The sequence below is a fragment of the Balearica regulorum genome, chromosome 2, assembly GCF_011004875.1.
Source record: "Balearica regulorum gibbericeps isolate bBalReg1 chromosome 2, bBalReg1.pri, whole genome shotgun sequence".
NCBI lineage: Eukaryota > Metazoa > Chordata > Aves > Gruiformes > Gruidae > Balearica > Balearica regulorum.
The window spans coordinates 19,574,831-19,593,119 of NC_046185.1; the positions used below are offsets into that span (position 1 = coordinate 19,574,831).

The 18,289-nt window shown below is 42.8% G+C and overlaps 1 protein-coding gene across 5 annotated transcripts in view; it reads left to right on the forward strand.

The window, feature by feature from the left end:
• The first annotated feature begins 9,185 nt into the window (after positions 1-9,185).
• The window catches only part of SYBU (syntabulin), a 43,209-nt gene continuing 34,105 nt past the window's right edge, over positions 9,186-18,289 (forward strand). Inside the window, exons 1-2 of one of the 5 annotated variants that reach the window (XM_075743478.1) lie at positions 9,186-9,371; positions 9,562-9,751. In XM_075743478.1, coding sequence (XP_075599593.1) covers positions 9,345-9,371; positions 9,562-9,751 — 217 coding nt within the window. In that variant the 5' untranslated portion in view covers positions 9,186-9,344. Of the gene's footprint in view, positions 9,372-9,561; positions 9,752-13,384; positions 13,623-18,289 lie in introns of those variants that run through there. The other 4 variants (XM_075743476.1, XM_075743477.1, XM_075743480.1 and 1 more) reach the window with 4 other exon arrangements.

Below are 18,289 nucleotides of genomic sequence, written 5' to 3' on the forward strand. Positions count from 1 at the left end.
TGACATTAACTACTAAAAGTAGAGGCCTAGATAAAAAAGTGGCATTTCCCTTTAATTGCCCCAGATAGCACAATTATCTTATTGAAAGGAAATGAGAGGATGGTAACAACAAAACTCACATAGGGGATGTTATCAGGCAGAAATGTACCTGTGTGAACCACAAACACGCTTCTCCATAATCCTTATGCCAGTGACATAAAAGCCGTCAAGGACTACACAATCTGTTTGACTACTTGAAGAATTTATTGCCCAACTGGCATCCTGACAGTCTTTCTGATGTTGAAGGCATTAAGCTTTATCATTTATTCCTATTAATATTATCATCTATTGTTTATGCTGGAGGAGCATTTCAAGGCCCTGTTCAAGACCACATTGCAATAGATACTGAAAAAATAGACCAGAAGGCCTTGTCACTGAACTGTTCACAGCTGAGGCTCCAAACCTGCCCAGAGAGTGCCTAGGTGGAGGGCACTGCTGGATAAATGTCTAGCCAAGAACGTCAATTAGAGCAGAAAGGAAAAAGGGCACAAGGATGACAGTAACTACGGTATGATCCTTGGCTTATATATATGTATACTGTGAAACTGATAGAAGCAAGACCAGCCTTGGAAGGATAAGATCAAAATATAAATACATCAGTTGAATAAATAAAAAACATGTTTCTGGTTCCTCTTTGGTGCTATTCATGTTTTCATGAACCAATTTATACATGAATACCCATATATAAATTTCTACTTGTTCAACACAGGACCTCGGTACTGAACGAACCCACACATATCCAAAATTTTGTTATTGAAGCAACTCCAAAAGGACTAATGCAGTACCTAATAAGATAATTAGGACAAAAGACTTTCTATGATTCTTACTTTTTGCAGTCTACTTTTGAGGAGTAATTATTGTTCATATTTTTGTCACTTAAAAGGACACTACTGAGGTAAAAAAACCTCTGTTTTGACCATTCTTCATTACTGTTACTTGTGAAATATGGTTAAAATTCAATTCAGTTATCCTAAGCTCAAAAAATTATAATGCTCTGCTAATACAGTTTCAGCTCTTCCCTCAAGTTGAACAGCTACTGACATTGGCAATTGTATACTGTTCACACCATCTTTTCTTATTTCTGTGGCAGTTCAGATGGATTCATGGACTCATACAGTGAGTATGGGAAATCATATTATTTTGGCCAGCAGTGCCTTGGATCACATCTGCACCCTAGATATCCTTTTCCTCGTTACTTTGTGCCTGCGCCCCAGGGAGTCAGCACCGATCATAACCTCCCACATCGCATCTCACTTGGCTACAGCACCTGCAGCCCTTTCAGGCTCGTACGACAGAGCCCGTGGGGACATTCTAGACCTCATCTCCTTCTCCACCATGAGGATCTCTCATTTCGCCTTTCTGTCCTGCGAGCGTTCCCATAAATTGATGAAATTTGTCCTAGTTCAAATCATTGCATTTTGCCAGAGGCATGTGGCAATTGGCAAGGCATTACTTTGATTCAAAGGGGAGAGCTCGCAAGAACCGTGTTAGATTCCAGGTCAGTGAGAGCTTATCCTCTTAACCATATTAAATGTCATCAACCATTTTCAAGCTCACCTAAAGACCTCTGCAAGAGTCTGCTTCAATTCCTGGGGAACTTTCTGATATCCAGGTATCACTGCGGCCTTTGTCTTTCCCACACTGAAGAGCATTTGAAACCAGACTCCTCTCTACCCGCAGGGTAAGAACAGAATACAGGCAGCTCAGGAAATAAATCCGTTACTCATCAGAATGGAGAGGCCCGACTAGGTGTGCAAGATAAATGAGCAGACACTTCTCCGACACCCATTTTGGGGTCATAAAACTCCTTTTACAAGTGCTGTATTCATCAAGAGACACTTGTCTCCAGGCAGAACTAAAAACATCAACTGTGCCTCTCCAAGTGGCACTTCAGTCCAGATTCCCAATCAAATGATTTTTCTATCCACTCTGAGCTGCAAATGCTATACACTATGTAAACATACATAAGGCACAGAGGAAAATAAGGCAAGATACTTATTTTTCTTTATAACCTTAGTAGGTCCAGCATTCAGAAATAATTAACCGCTGAATACTACTTACTTTCTCACTCATTTTGACTTCATATGAAAAACGTCTTTGTCAGATCCAACATACTTGTATCCTCCAGTTTAAAAGATGGTTGACTGATAACCACTGAGGCAAAACAGAAGCGGACAACACTCGCTCCAAAGCAAAAAAGCTTTCAAAACTATGTAGGAGTCATTATGTAAATGTCCATCTCAGAATAATCTGTCTTCCTTGAGTATTCATGCTTCAGTAATATCACACCAAACTGTAAAACAATTGGGGTTATTGATTACACCAGGTCTCATCTAGCAGAAATAGCCACAAACCTTCATCCTCTTCAGGACCTCACCACTGCTTCATTCCAAGCCCTACTGCAAACCTGTACAGAATTTATATTATAAAAAAAGGGATATGGTACAATAAACTACAGTTATTCAGCTCAAATGGTTGAATTTCAGGAGTCATAAGAAGGCTGCTCCTAAAGTCTGACACTGGATCAAGCAATATCTTCACAGAGAATACCAAAATACATGTTCTGCTACATACAATCATTTTATGAATTAGATAAATTGGACCTACATAGCAACACCACATTTCATTCTACTAGAGCTCAGGCACAGCTATAGTCTGAAACATGTAGAATATTTCTGTACCACTTAGACTACACATTTACAAAATAATAGCCTTGGATGGGAGTGCCTCTTTGGGTAAGACAGTCCAGCAATTGTTTCTAGGTAGATTTTTTTATGTGTTTACACTGTATTTTAAAAGTAGATCAAAACTGCACTTCAACCCAAATTTCCTGTATTTTCCAATGGGATGGATGCAGACCTGAGTCGCACTGCTGAGTGGCAGAGCTCTTGGACACCCTGGGGAGGGAAGCTTAAATCCAGGCAGTCACGGGCACAGATCCTTCCCCGCATCTGCATCTCCAGCGTGGGCACAGGCATGCATGCTCCTGCTTGCCATGACTCTGCCCCTATGTAGCTCATAATTTCATGCAGTAACTTCAGATGCCTGAAGTCAGACAAGTCAGCCCAAGTCCCTTCTACATATATAGGCTGCTACACAAACATCTGAGGGCGTGCAGTGCTTTAGGTTGCTTTCTGGCTTGCATTTCACTGAGTAGTACTGACACAGACCTGTTCAGTACAAACAGATCACACAATTCTTATCAGAAGTCAGATTAAAAATGTCTTGCAGAAAACAACATCTCCCTTGAACTGTTCCCCAGTAGAACTGAACACACTGTTCCAACAGACATCTTACACTGTGTACACAGGCAAGATCGCTCTCCTGTTTCAGCTAAATGTTCCACTTCTTCGGCATTAGTTCTCTTAACCACAGATGTGGTCTAAGAACTCACATTGAGACATTCACTACTACTGGTCCAAAGTATTTTTCTCATACTTGCTTTCCAAAACAGTTTCCCATCCTGTTGGCAGAGCTTTATTATTTGTCCCAGATGTTTTTTCTTTTAATTTGGCTGTATTTTTTAAAAATTGTTACTATTTGCTCTATCTAATGAGTCTTTTTACAAGATATGCTTCCTATGAAGACATCCTGATGGTTATTAGTTATATTTTAACATCTGATTTCTGTTGCCAGAGTCCCAAATTAATTATTCTCTTATTTTGCCCTAGACCAACATGAAGTAATGCTTCCCTTCTGCACTTTTCCAGATATTATAATGATATTCATAGTCTTCTCATCTTTCTCTCATTTTCTGGTATTTCTTAAAGATGATGAGAGAATTTTTCAGGTAATGCTCTGAAGACCTCTAATGTAAACTCTTGCTGTGAAAATGGTTAGTTCCAGCTGGTGTTCTTTTCAGCATTTGGGAAATGTTTGAGTGAGATACTCTGATATGTTATACAACCCATGTGAGTAGAAAAACAGGATCAACACATTTGATAAGCAAACTACAGTGTGTTATTCTGCCCAGGGAATTTGAACTCAGTTGAACTAAGGGCAATCAGAATGGAGATTTGAAACATGGAATGGTTTGGGTTGGAAGGGACCGTTAAAGAACATTTAGTTCCAATCCTCCTGCCATGGGCAGGGACATCTTCAACTAGATCAGGTTTCTCAAAGCCCCATACAACTTCCAGGGATGGTGCATCCACAACTTCTCAGAGCAACCTGTTCCAGTGCCTCACCACCCTTACCATAAAAAATTTCTTCCTGATGTACAAACTAAACCTGCCCTCTTTCAGTTTAAAACTGCTGCCCCTTGTCCTGTCACTACAGGCCTTAGTAAAGCCTCTCCTCCATCTTTCTTATAAACTCCCTTTATTGAAATGCCACAGTAAGGTCTCCCCAGAGCCTTCCCTTCTCCAGGCTGAACAATCCCAACTCTCTCAGCCTGTCCTCAGAGGAGAGGTGCTCCAGCCCTCTGATCAGCTTTGTGGCCCTTCTCTGGACTCTCTCCAACAGCTCCATGTCTCTCCTGTACTGGGGCCCCCAGAGCTGGATGCAGTACTCCAGGTGGGGTCTCACCAGAGCAGAGTAGAGGGGCAGGATCACCTCCCTCAACCTGCTGGTCACACCTCTTCTGATGCAGCCCAGGATACTGAGCTGCAAGCGCACATGTTGGTTCATGTTGAGCTTTTCATCCACCAATACCGCCAAGCCCTTCTCCACAGGCCTGATCTCACTCCATTCATCCTCCATTCTGTATTGATACTGGGGATTGTCCCAAACCAAGTGCAGGGCCTTGCACTTGGATTTTAATTCTATTGCACACCTGGTTTCTAAGGCAGACAAAGTATCCATTTTCCACCACCCATCAAAAATAAGAAATGTGTGAGTTGCATTCATACATATTAAATACATATATTCAATGAACATTTGTTTCATCTTTTGCTTTCCTCTATTTTTGCATTTATTTGATTGTGTTTTATACTGATTTTACATGTATAATCTTTATGCAAAAGCATTTTGTGTCTGACATTTTAAATGTAGATTTATTTGTAATCTTCTAATTCCCCAAGTTCTAATATCTCCACCATTTCTAACTGTCCCATCCCTACTAATATACTGACACACACAATTCCAAGTGAACCATCTTGTATACCTGGCAATGTTTTTCACTCTCCTTGCTAAATTACATATTAATCACTTTGTTAGAAAGGAGATGTTTAAAGATCTCCACGTCAATTTTTTTTAATATTCACGATCTCTAGTGTTTCCTTCACTTTCCCCAGCTTCATGTGCTTTCATAATCTTCCCAACGTTTACCCATTTCCAAACTCTGAAAACCTAATTTCAACGTCACTCTCATGGTTTGGATGAGAAAAAAATGTGAAAGCATCACAGGCCTCAGCTGGCAGAGTACAGATGCTCTGTAGGTCAGAGACAGAAGCGTTATCAGCTATGTGCCTGCGTTAATGAAATCATGTAGCATCGGGATTATGGGGCCCAGCCCTGCCTTCTGCCTCATTCAGCATTTCCTTTGACTTCAGAGGGAGATGGGATTCAAAAACAAAATTTGGCCTATGGTCCTGAAGCAGTATAAGGAATTGTTTGCACTTCATTGGCCTGTGAAAACCCAGTGGCAAAACTAAAAGAAAAATTCAGCCACCCAAGATTGAATTTAGACAGATTTAGGCACCAAAACTCTCCAATTCAAAATAACTTCGCAAGAAAGCTACCTAACCCTAATGAACATTAGGTCACAAAGTGACTCTTTGGTTTTCACCCCAATGTCCACAAGTGCGTTCAGTGTTATCAAAACTCGAAACTGTCCTGGTCTGAGCAACGAGTCAGCCTGGTTTTGGACCAGTATCCTCCAGGTGATAAACTGAGTGCAGAAGCATGCCACTTCCCCACAAAGTCAAATTTTGCAAGTATATGCAACACTACTGAACGATGACAGCATAAAACCAGCACAGGTGCACGAGGTGAGTGTTCAGTGAGGATTCACATAAAACAGGAATCACTGTTCAGCCTTTTGATTATTACACCAAAAAAACCCCCCAAAAACTACGGGTTCTGCTCCTTTTCTCACTCCGACTTCCTCCAAGCCCTGCTTTCTCCCACTCCATGAGGGACTGGTCAAACACAAAATGAGTTCGGAGCGGAAGCCTTCTTGCTGAAACTGAACTACTGCACAGAAAAGAAGGAAAATGCATGGATCAGAAAGGCTGTGTACAAGGCTGTACCACAGAGAAGGTCTCAATTGAGACTTGGTCTCTACTGGCAGCATGAATAAACCTCTTGTGCTGAAGGTGCAAAGGTACCCTGGTATGTAGTGCTGCGCTCTAAGCAATTCTCTCCTGGGGATGGGGTTTTTTTTTTGGTTGTTATTCTGAAGTGCCTGATTCTGAACAGAGATATTTGGGTACGTGATTAGGATTCTGAGACCTTTACTGGACTTCTCTGCTGCTGTTATTCCGGCAGGTCATGAGAAAACTACTATGCTGCAAGAAAGCAAACTGGAAAACAGCATTTGCAGATGTCTAGAAACACAGTACCATCAGATGGAACAAATAAACTTACACAAACAAACTTCACAGAAAGCTTTGCAAAAACATCAGGTTAAGCTTTTTTTTTTTAGCAGTTCAGCTGTGGAAGCAGCAATGCACCGAGTTCCTTGTCTCTGCGCTAAAGGACACAGCTAACGGCTGCCTAACAAAACTCTGCCGAATTAGAACCCCATTCCCTCTCCCACCGAGAAGGTTTAGAGAGCAGCAGAACAGGAGCAGAGGCAACAGCAAAACGTACTCTATGATCCGCTTTAATTCACCCCGTCCTCTCTCCCTCGCAACGTTTTCTGGAAGAGCACTCCATCTGAGCGAGGATCTCAGTAGCAAAGCCTGGAATACAAAGTGCTTCACGTACCTTGCTCCCCTGTCAGGAAAGCGTAAGGTCTAACCCAAGGGTCTGGCTCGGCGCCCAGCTTTCCCTGGCAGCTCCTGGAGTCCAGGCGCTTCTGCTGAATCTGCAACCCTCTGTGGCTTCCTGGAGAGCTGCTATTTTTCAGGAGGGAGTAGAGCAAGAAAAAGCCTAAGAAGATACTGTGTTCTGTAGGTTTTCTGAGGCCCTTATGAATGCATAACATTTTCCGTTTCCTCAGCAAATACGCTTTTGTTCCGAGTTACATGCTAGTTATGAAATTGGGTTTTATAGGTAATACAGCAACGCTGCTGATTAGTAAAAGATGTCAAGAGGAGTATAAGAGTCATATCACATGACCATACCGAGTATGTGTTCCTCCCAGTACTGATGATTAACTAGTGCACAGTAAAAATATTTTAATAAGCTGAAAAGTGACTTAATTACTCTATATTTATTAGATATGTGTGGACTGTGAGGGAAAAAAATGTTTGCTCAAAAGTTAACGATTGCTTTATGATCTATGATACGGCAATAAATCACTATGCAAAAAGGAGAGGAGATCAAAGGCAATCACATTCCATTATGAATCCTGAGGCAGCTCGAAGACTTCACTTTTCGTATCTTGTTTCTGAGCAAGGCAAAAATTTGAGCTCGAAATGGAAAAAGATAAAGCAGGCTCCGACAACTGAATCATCATCATCAACTCTGAGCTGAGTTACTATGGCAATAGCAGTGCTGCTGCACAGCTTCTTCTTACTCTTTCTACCAGTACAACAGCTTTGTAAGTGTAGGTGGGAAATTTCCACCGCACACGTGCCACGTGCGGCTTGCAGGAGAAGCCCACGGTCTCAGGTGCCCTGGTTTCTACTGAACGGAAGAGCAAATTTCTGTCATTAAAATATGTGATTTGCAATCTTCTGTTTCCCATGGAAACACTCTCGAAGCATTAGGGAAAGGTCCAGAATTCTTCCTGCTCTTTTGTGCCTCAGGAAGGTATATTCCAGTACTTAGAAGATATCTTATAAGCATGCAGCATTTTTAATACAGGAAATTTAAGCTTTTTTTTTTCAGCCGTTAACTATCTCACTTCTTTGAATTATAGATGTCTTGACGCTGCCAGGGGAGGATGGTATCATCTTTTTGGCAGAGCATAGCTTGGAGCTCTACATAACTAATGGCTCTAATCCTGACTGGAGGTTAATAAATTAGTAATTATAACTCTTTGTATATGCAACAATCAGTGTGTCAGTACTCACCAGTGTCCTCTTTCCTCTTCGAGGACTAGATGAATGCATCACCTTTCCTATTATTGATGGTATGTTCTCTGCACTGCACATAAAAGACACATTTGCTCTTAATTATTTTTGAGACGGTATTTAATATTTACGCTGTAATAGCAAACAGAAGTTCCCAACAGAAACTGGGGCCCTTGGTAGGAAGCATACATGCAAAGGAAATCTTTGCTCAAAACTACTACTGCTGAACAGTACAGCTACTGCAAGTTCACTAAGTCCTCTTTATGTGAAACCTCAAAAGAGCTCCATGTTGAGAATTTCACCACCCTTTTTTTGGAAAAGAAGTCCTTTTCACCCATTGTGTGGATACGCATACAGCCCAGATCGCGATCCCCCTAATACATGCATGTCTTTTAAGTAGACCCGCTCTGGGGAGCAGATGAACGAAGTTAACACATGTGCATTAATCAATAGGAGGGTCAACAGCAATTACCATGATGAAAGGTAAGAGAGACAATACAATCATTAAATACAATATGTGATGTACTGACTGAGAATAAAGTAAGTTTTTATGCCTCTACGTGTTCCATGAAAAGCTGTCACTGAATAATAAGGAGCAGAAAACATCTGACGCATTTTGCTATTTATATAGCTATACATCTATCATATTTGTACTGGTAACATCTGCCCTCTGTTACGTATCTGGTTTGGTGCCTCAGCGTACCATCTATAAAACCGCACACACAGCCCGCGCTCAGCCTGCCCAGTTTTTAACATGTTTACGCTCTTTACAAGCCCTTTGCGACCAGGGGCAGGCAGCAGGGGCAGGCAGCGGGCAGGCAACCTGCCTCCCGGGGGCAGCCCACCGCCAGTTCTGCCGAGGCGATGCTGCTGCCTCCCGGGGACTCCGAACCGGCCCGGGGGGGGGAAGGAGGCGGGGGGGGGGGGGCTGGGGCTGCGTCCCCGTCCCCGCACCTGCTCGGTGCCCTTGGGGCGGGAGGGAACGGAGGCTCCGGGCGCGGCGGCGCGGCCGGCGGCGGCACCACGTGTCGGGGCGGGGAGCGACGGGGCCGGGCCCGGGTTCCGCCACCCCCCAGCGCCGCAGCGGCAGAAGCAGCAGAAGGAGCAGAAAACCCGGTTTAGCGCATCCTTCTCGCCCATGCCAGGTGCCTGTCCCCGGCTGCGCGGTGATTGAGGAGAAAGATGGGGCCCCTACGGGAGAGCAGCAAGGTGAGGACCGGGGATGGGTGGCAGGGATGGCTGCGGGGACCGAGGAGAGGCAGGGGCAGGCAAATCCCGGCCCCCCCCCCGCCCCGGAGGGGCGGGGGGGGGGCCGGGATTTGCCTGCCCCTCTGCCAGGATGGTGGAAGGAGGAGGGCACATCCGAGGGGTCCCTGACGCCGGGGTGTCCCTTCCCAAGCAGGAGCAGAAGGCGCAGCTGGAGAAGGAGATATCCCGCAGCCGCATCCCCCGCTTGGTCCTCCGGCCGCAGCAGAAGGTATCCCCAGCTTCCGAGTCGCCTTTTTCGGAGGAAGAGAGCCGGGAGTTCAACCCGCCCAGTTCCTCCGGGTGTTCAGGCAGGACCGTCAGCAGCAACAGCTTCTGCTCAGGTACCGCAAACAGACACCCCACCACCCCCCACCCCAGTCACAGTCCTCACCCTGGGGGTCACGGTGAGCCCCATCACACCAAGCCCGAGGCTTCGCTGTCACCCCTAGACGCAGCATCCGTGTGTCGGGCTCGTATCGAGCATCCCCGCTTTGCAGATGAAGAAGGGCAACCATTGATTTTTCCAGGGAAATCCAGTATCTGTTCTTTTAATACACGTCTGTAAGCGACACCAGATGTTTCCATTTCAAGTTCTGCTATCCGCCGCTAAAAAGTTGGCGGTTTTACTGCGGCAGAATAGTTGCTTTAAAGAGAAAGATTTGCCTTAAAAACTGCAGCGTGGGTTTGAGGCATTCTTAAAAGCCAGTAAGCCACAGAGTCTGTAAAACAAGGGAGTTCCTATTAAGGGGATCGGACATGGGTCAAATACTGCAATTCTTTTTAGTTTTCTGACAATGAACTCCATGCATGAATCAAAACAAAATACGTAGGTGTAGTTTTCACTGTCATATTGAAGTGAGTTTTGTTTATTTGAGAATTCAGGCTTCTGATAAGCACGTTGCCAGGTGTGAATTGGGCATGATGTCTTCTCTATAGAGAAGGCAATGGCTAGGTGACATACGAGAAGTAAATTCCTGCTCTCCAGCCACAGACCACGAAAGTGTCATTTGCTCTTCAAAATGAGTATATCCCTTTATGTCAGGGACAGCTTGAAACCAGATTTTTTATGTTAAATATTTCTTCTGTGTATAGTTTAGCACAATTTAAGTCCCTCAACTAGCAGTGAATGACTCAGATACCTACTAGTGGTGAGTAATCTTTTAATTCAGTGAAACTCTTCACCATGTATGACATTATACACATGGAGAACAGCATTGAGGGTCGCATCATGAACACCTTGGGCTCTGTGTGTGTGGAAATTTTAAAGATATTTTGATGGACTAAAAATTCAGTTTTAATAGTATTTTGGAGAGCATAACAGTCTAACTAAAAATCTGAATTATAATAAGTATTTTTGTAACAGTTAATATCAGAGCAAATTCCTGAACTTCCTTTTTGTTTGTTCATAAAGTATTTAAATTACTAAAGGTCTTCCCGAGAACAGCCAGAAACACTCCTATTTATCTTTGTCTTCACTACAGTGGGTCAGATTATTTAACGAAAAGCAGTGTAGTGAACACTGTGTACAAGAACAGTCAATTTTCCTAAATGAGGAATACAATATGCATGTTTGAGTCTACCACTTCCTTCTTAGCTTGGATAGATTTTGCAATTCAGGCTCAGTGGAATGATCTATTTGATTATTGTTTAATGAACAATGCAGAGCGTTAAACAAACAACATAGGTTGTAAGAATGCTGAAGTCTTTTTCCCATGCTGTTTGAACCCCTCCACCTTACCTCTTTGAGTTTGCCCGTTGCCGTGTAAGAAACAAAGAAGTAAAATCTTTTGAAGCTTTCTAGAAATACATTATTTTTATGATCTCTCCCAAATGGCTGCTTTTTATCCTGATTTTTTTCCCCTGTGTGTTGACAAGCCTTTCATCCTGGTTACTGACATTCTCTTTTGTGGTATCTTTTGGGTTTGTATCACATTCTTCAGATCTACTCAACACAGAACTGCCAAAGTAATACCCTTGCTGTCCTGGTGCACTATATGGGCTGTGTCTGGAGTCCCAGCAGAGCTTTGTAGTTACTCTGGGTGTGTCTGATCTCACGGCTTGCCAGTTTTAAGGCGCCTTTCACAGAGGTACTCAAAAGTGTGATGCTGGTCTTTTAACCTGCCTCTTAAGAACAACTGGTCATATTTTTATTTCCTTTATTCGTCTTTTATTCTTCTATGAATGCTGCATTGATTTAGTTTGACTTTTTTCCCCATGAGATCTTCGCGCTTCTCAAGCTGCCTGCAGCACCCAGACAGGTATGGACGACCCAGACTGACTGCTGTGAGTCTTCAAACCTTACGCAGCCAAGGATCAGCCAGGGCACTCTCCGTCCCTGTATGTGGCTGTGGTGTTGACAGGTTTGATGGGCTTTCACTGTGATGCAGGTGTGACAACAGTCACTGGCTTGATTTCCTCATTCTCTGACATCTCTTCCCTGTCTTCCACTTACGATCCTTCCTTATCACGGTATGTCTAATTTAGATTTAATTTCCCTGGCGGTAGCAGGTGGCTGCTGGTTCCTGTGTCTGGGGAGGGGATGACAAAGAGCGGTGTGGAGAGGTGAGTGGAGGGTCTGCAGCCTCTAACCTGCCTCTCCACATGCCTGGCTAGGTACTTACCATCTTCACTGAGAAGTGGCGTGTGCAGAAAGCGTATTTAAAATTAGCAAGTAATAAATTTGGAAGAGGTGAGCAGATGAATAATATGATGAACGATAGTGTGCTGGCAGTATGAAAAAGCTCATGGGCATTTGGATAAATGTCTTTTTTGTAACTGCTTGGAGCGTTAAACTCCAAAAGGTTCTTGATAAGCAGCAGATAGTGTGAATTGACCCCTGGAATAATTCCTTTCCTCCTTACCCTCCTCTTGACAAGTTGCTCTCTACCTTTCTTCTTTTATCATTGACACCGAGTGTTATGATCATTAGATTTCTTTTTCCCCCAATAGAAATGATTTTTTTTTCCTTGTCCATTTAAATATGTATTTCCTGCTTGATTCCCTAGAGCTCCTGAGGTTGTCCATTTTCCCTGGGTGCTTACATTGGTCCCAAAGCATAAGTGAAGGCTTGGAGTTCTTCTTTCTCTCTAAATGAGAGCAGTAGGGTCTTCCAGGTATTGTTAACATTGGTTTAGGTAGGGGGAACCTTTGGGAACCGGCAGTGCTGCGAGCACGGCGGCAACAGCAAAAAATACCTCTTGGCAACAGACAAGAGATGCTGTTTTCTAATGCTTAGTTTCCTTTGCAGAAGTTGTTAGTTCTAGCTGAGATAAGTTTTAAATTTGTGCGACCAGCTCCCTCTTTGTCTCATGTGACTTGATCAGAGACTCAGTTGATCGTGTTGGTCCATTACCTGCAATTGACTTTACGTCGGTTTTGGTTGTAAATCTCTATGAAACACAGTGGGGCTGTTGTTAATCTTATGTGTGATATTCCTGACAAGATGTGTTTTTAATATTCTTAGTTTCTGCCAAGTGAACATGGATGCTCTCTGGATGTTGCGTAGGCAAGCCGAGCCTTTATATCAGTATTCACCGTGCGCAATTCTTCCTTAAAATCTTAGCGCATCTGGGGTCCTGTTTGTCATTTGATACAGGAGCTCTTCTCTTCCTTCAGCCGCTGCCCTCCTTCGGCTTGGATGTCGGCCACAGAACTCATATGATGTCAAACGATGAAAAAACACTCTCCCAGCAGCTTCCGTCTGGCTCAGCTGCTACCGAGCGTTTGCCCGTGTCATGCGTGTTTTCCTCATAAGTTGCACTTTGCTTTGAAGCGGCTGCGTGCACTTACCTGGTCAGCGGGGAGGAGAGCGCGGTTTTAAACATCGCAAACAAATCGTCCGCTCACAGGTCCACGGCAGAGCGGCTGCTGGGCTGCTGTAACTCCAGTTACAGTGTTCGCCTTGTAAGAAATAAGACACTCAGGGCGGGGCGTTATCCTTCATTTTTGTGTACACGTCCTTTTGATAGCAAGCCAGTTGCGCGTTGGATCGAAGACAGCCTGGACATGCTAAGCTCAGTAACAGTCTGTTTAGCGTTTCATTTTCAAAGGAAGCTAGTTTGGGATATACGTTTTTTTCCTAGTTTCTGCCTCTGAATAGCTCAGCTTTTAAATTTTTCCTTATGAAGAAGAGTTGTTACACGCTGCCTTCCTAACGACGCCCAAGCTTTCCCTCAGCCTTTCTTCAGGAGCCAGCCGCCTGAATTTCAGCAGGTAATGCAGCAGTGCTTTGCTAACCGAGATGCAGCTTTGCAGGAAGCACTTGTGCATTTAATAATCAGTTCAGCAAAAGACTTTATGAGCCCGAGGACCTGTTTTATTCCCGTAGCAAACGGTTCCTCTTTTCTTGGGCTTACCTGCAAGCCGCCTTTTTAACTAGACTGCATAGTACTACAGGCCATTGAAAAGCAGTGGTGGCCCTGTAGATGAATGATTGTGACTCACTCCAACAAAGTTTTCAAAAAAATGACTCGAAGCTGCTTTTTTGCTTTTTCTTTCAAATTTCAAGGTCTGGGTTCAGTGCTTATTTCATAACTTGCTCTTTTCTGGTGTAAAGATTTTTTTTTTAAAGTCTTGCTATTTACATGGGTGGCACAATAAGCATGCTCTGGTACCGCGGCTGCTCTGTAAGCCCCGGGGTGTCAGTGCTGCGACAGGAATCTCAGTGTTGCTCTGCCCTGCTCACTGGCTCCTGTGCACGGTCCCCTTGAACTCGGAGATTATTTACCAACTGGCCCAGCTGTTGATGGATGCTGGGCCTGAGTTTGCAGTGCATATGTTGAAAAAAAGCATATAGGCTTTAGGCAGGCTTATGAAAGTCAATGTGAATGCGCTATCATATTGCTAGCCACAGATCAGAGGAGAAGCATTGTATGGGTGTTACTGGACAAAATGCTGTACCTTCTCACACTCCGGTAAATAATTTCTTTGCTAGAGCACTGAATTAGGTTTTCCTGTAAACCATCTAGCCTTGGAGGCGACACTGTTAAAGTGTGTGTAGTTAAATATATATTTCTGAATAGAAAAAGATAGAGGAAAATAAATTTTGAGTATTTTAACAAATCAACAGATTGAGGCTGGAGAATTATTATGAATTACCAAAAATAATTACCTCTATTATTTATGTATGTCTCTATGTACATACATATGTATGTATTATTAGGGAAACAGTGAGCTCTGCCATTCTTCTTGTTTCTTGTTGTAAGAAGAAATATTTTGTTTAAATAGTTCCTTACTGGTTTCTTTGTTGTCTTTTTAGCCTGAGTTACTGAATCAGAGATAGGCTTCAAAGGGCTCAAGTACGTGATACTGAAAGTTAGCTTCTCTTTCCTGCAGTCCTTTATGTTATGCTTTTCCACAGTCTTTTTGCCATTTTTTCAGACTTCTGTGGTGGAGGTCTTCTCTGGCACATTTGTTTGCAGCACTCCATAAGGCAGTTCAGTAATGACTGTGATATTAATTTACAAAAATGTTGAAACAAAATCTGCTTTCAAAAATGCACGTATGGCCTTTGCACAAGGGTGACACTGGTGACATGCTTCCTTTTCTCACTGCTGCTTCCCTGGAGAATTTCCTGCTGGGCCAGCTTACGTGCAATAATTTATTATTGCTTCATGTTGTTAAGCACCAGTTCTGTTTCTGCAGCGCAGAGATCTGTTCCAAACATGGAAATGAGAAAAGTGCCTAGGTACTAAAGAGCAAAGCCTGCCCGTTCCGCAGTTTTTGGCCTTTTCCTGCTTCCCTCTCTACTTCACTATTTATTCCCTCTTACAGAGTAACGGTCCTTTTGTTCCTGTGCCACACAACAACATCTGGAAGCCAAAATATTTGACCTTTCGAATGTTTGTTGTCACCTTTTTCTGTGTCTGTCAGCACTGTGAACCTTTAAAGCCTGACCCAGAGCCTCCTGAGGTCAGTCGAGGAGTTTGCATTGTCTCGGCACATTTTGGATGGTGTCCTGAGAACAGTCAGTACCTCACCCTTTCTACCACCCTGTTTGTCGCAGCTTGCTGTGCACTACGGACTGAATTCTAAACTGTATCGTGTGTTTTCTTCACCACCAATGCATAATCTAATGCTTTTAAAGCGCTTTTCATGCAATTTTCTATTGAGTTGAATGTTGCCATGTATACTGAAGAACTTCACAACTTGTAGCAGAAATGAACCTTTAATCAGAAGTCTTTGATTTCCTTTTTTATTAAAAGAGAATCTTGATATCTTAAATTCTACATGACCTGTTTTAACCCTACATTTATAGGGTTAATATACATCCTTGAAATTCTGGAACAGTGTTTTGACATATATGTATGACCAAATACAGTGAGTGAGTTCTGTGGTGATGCAAAGTGCCAGTCTGGGTTTGGTGGCAATAAAAAAGAAAATAAAAATAGAATGCATAAACCAACAATGGCTAGAATATATGTGGTTTCCAAGCATCATTAGAAGGTAAACTGTGAGGGTCACAGTGATATGCTGTCAGCCATGGAGGCAGAGCTATATGAGGATGAAGGAATAGAACATGTTATGCCATTTGAGGAACAGGTACAATTTCTATGATGTGGTCTATTTTTATTTGCAAAAATGGTACCTTCAGAATTGCATAGGTTATTTATATTCCTTTGCTACGTAACTCGATTAAGCACGTAAAACCACACAGAGAAACCTATCGATATATACATACATTTCACATACTGTTGATATGAAATGGGTTATATTTTTTACACTTGATGTAGTCAAGGCGCTCTCACCAGAGGTAGCAGCAGTGGCTCCACTTCCAGCTGTTGGCCTCAGAAGAGGTTACTGAGGTCTACTAAAGTGCCTAACAGTCAAAACTCTTTCTCTTTTTCAGTCTCTTTCCTCTTCTGACCTTCAGTTAAAACTTTTCTTTAAAATTTTCAAATAGATTTTCAGTCCTTTATCATCTTAAAGCCCTCGTCCAAATGTTATCTGTGATGTGATATCAAAACTCTAGCAGCTGTGCTGTTCCTGACCACAGCGCTCTCCTGGTAACAGTATTATTATTTTTATTGATAGTTTTACAAAAGCTTTGATGCTTTTGTTCTGTAATACTAATGCCATTAGTGGTACTATAAATGTAATGACAAAGCCAGTAAACCACAATTATATGGTCCTTTTTTCAGATGGTTTCCCAGAACTACATCAGTCCTGGTTATGAGTGAAATGTTGAAATAGAAGGAAGATTAGTAGAGGCATCATTTGCAGCCAAAGTCAATTAAAATTTGCTGCTTCCGTGTAACTTAGCTATTGTCAAGAGCTGATGCTTTTAAGGACATGTTTATGGGAAATACTGCATGGTAAAAGATGCCCAAGGTCTAGGAGTGGGTCAGTCCATCTTCTTTCACCTTTCTCTCACCTCTTCTACACAATATGAGTCTGTCACCATTTATGCCATGCTGTGAGTGACCAGAGAGGACCTCTTGCCAAATTCAGTGAGCAGCTTCCATACTAAATTTTCAGTAGTGATCATTAGTGGTCAGCCTCTGGGTATGATGGAAGCAAGGTCAAAGGGGGTGGTGAGGAACAGGTGTAAAGTTGCCTGTATACTAATGACAGGAACCTCAGTAACCGTCAGAAGGAGTTGAAGATGTTTAGTGTTGATTTTACTTAGTTCACTACTGGGTTAGATTTTATGACTAGAAAATTAAGATCAGTAGTTCCAACTTGAAAGATGGACTTGGAAAAACAGGGTGGTTCCCAGCTGTGGAATTATCTAAAAAACGTAAAAGAGAAGTATGATCCTAAGCTTGTAGGTTGTAGCCTCATTTTTGAAGCAGGAGTGTTTCCAGCACTACATCACCTCAGCTTTGTCTATCCAAGCCTGGAAAACCTTCAAGGACAAGAGTTTGCACAGCCTCTCTAGGTGACCTCAGTGAGTGATGGAGCTGCTAGCCTGCCTTCATTCACAGGCAAAATGGAGCATGGTTAATTCAAGTTCCGTCTGCAGAGACATAGAGATTCGATGTGGAATTAATTTGCTTAGCAGGATTTTGTATAAGTAGGCCTTGTCAAATAAACCTCCTCTCTGTTCCTGACAGAGCTATAGTTTTGGTTGCTCTTCTGCTTTGCTTTAATGTGCTTGACTTCTGGTAAGAAAGACACTTGCCTCACAAGCACATGATATTCTGATTAATTTTATTAAATACCAACCCCAACAGATCTTAAAAATAGCTGTAAAATTAGTTTAGGATTGATCAAAAGGACGAAAAATAGTAGCAGTTACAGGACTTTTAATGAAGTTATTACATTTTTTTTCAACAGTCTGTGTGATTTTACAGGTTTGCAGGTGACAGATTGTTTGTAGCAAATGACTAATCTTATAGAGTACATAAAATCACCTACTAGAATGGCTGCAGTAAAACCAAAATGTTTTAGTACAAATAACGGCTGAGGAGAATATTCACACTTCTTAGCTTCAACTGTGCTCCCTAAATTGTTGCTGGGCAGGTGAGGGTGCCTCCAGAGGACCATTCAGTGTTGTGATGAGGTAGGACTTAGACTCCTGCTTATTGAGAGTCTGATGGTGTGCATGAGAATATGCTCCACATCTGTCTTTCTATGTCTACTACTCATTTTATACTATTATGTTTCATCCTGCTGCTTTTGCTGTGGTCCTTTGTGTTGCCCAGTTCTTCCATAATGATACCGTGAATCTCCCATTAGCAATGCTTTCTGACTGGGCGGTGAGCCCTTACACCTCACCGGTTCAGCTGCCCAAGTCAGTACGGTGGTTGTGCTAGTCAACGGAAAGAGATGAGATGCTCCAGACAATGACTCAGTCGTGGGATGACTGGAGAAGCCTAAATTGGGCTGTTGTTCTGACTCACCGTTCAGAGGAGCCTCCTTCTCTTGATTTAAAACAG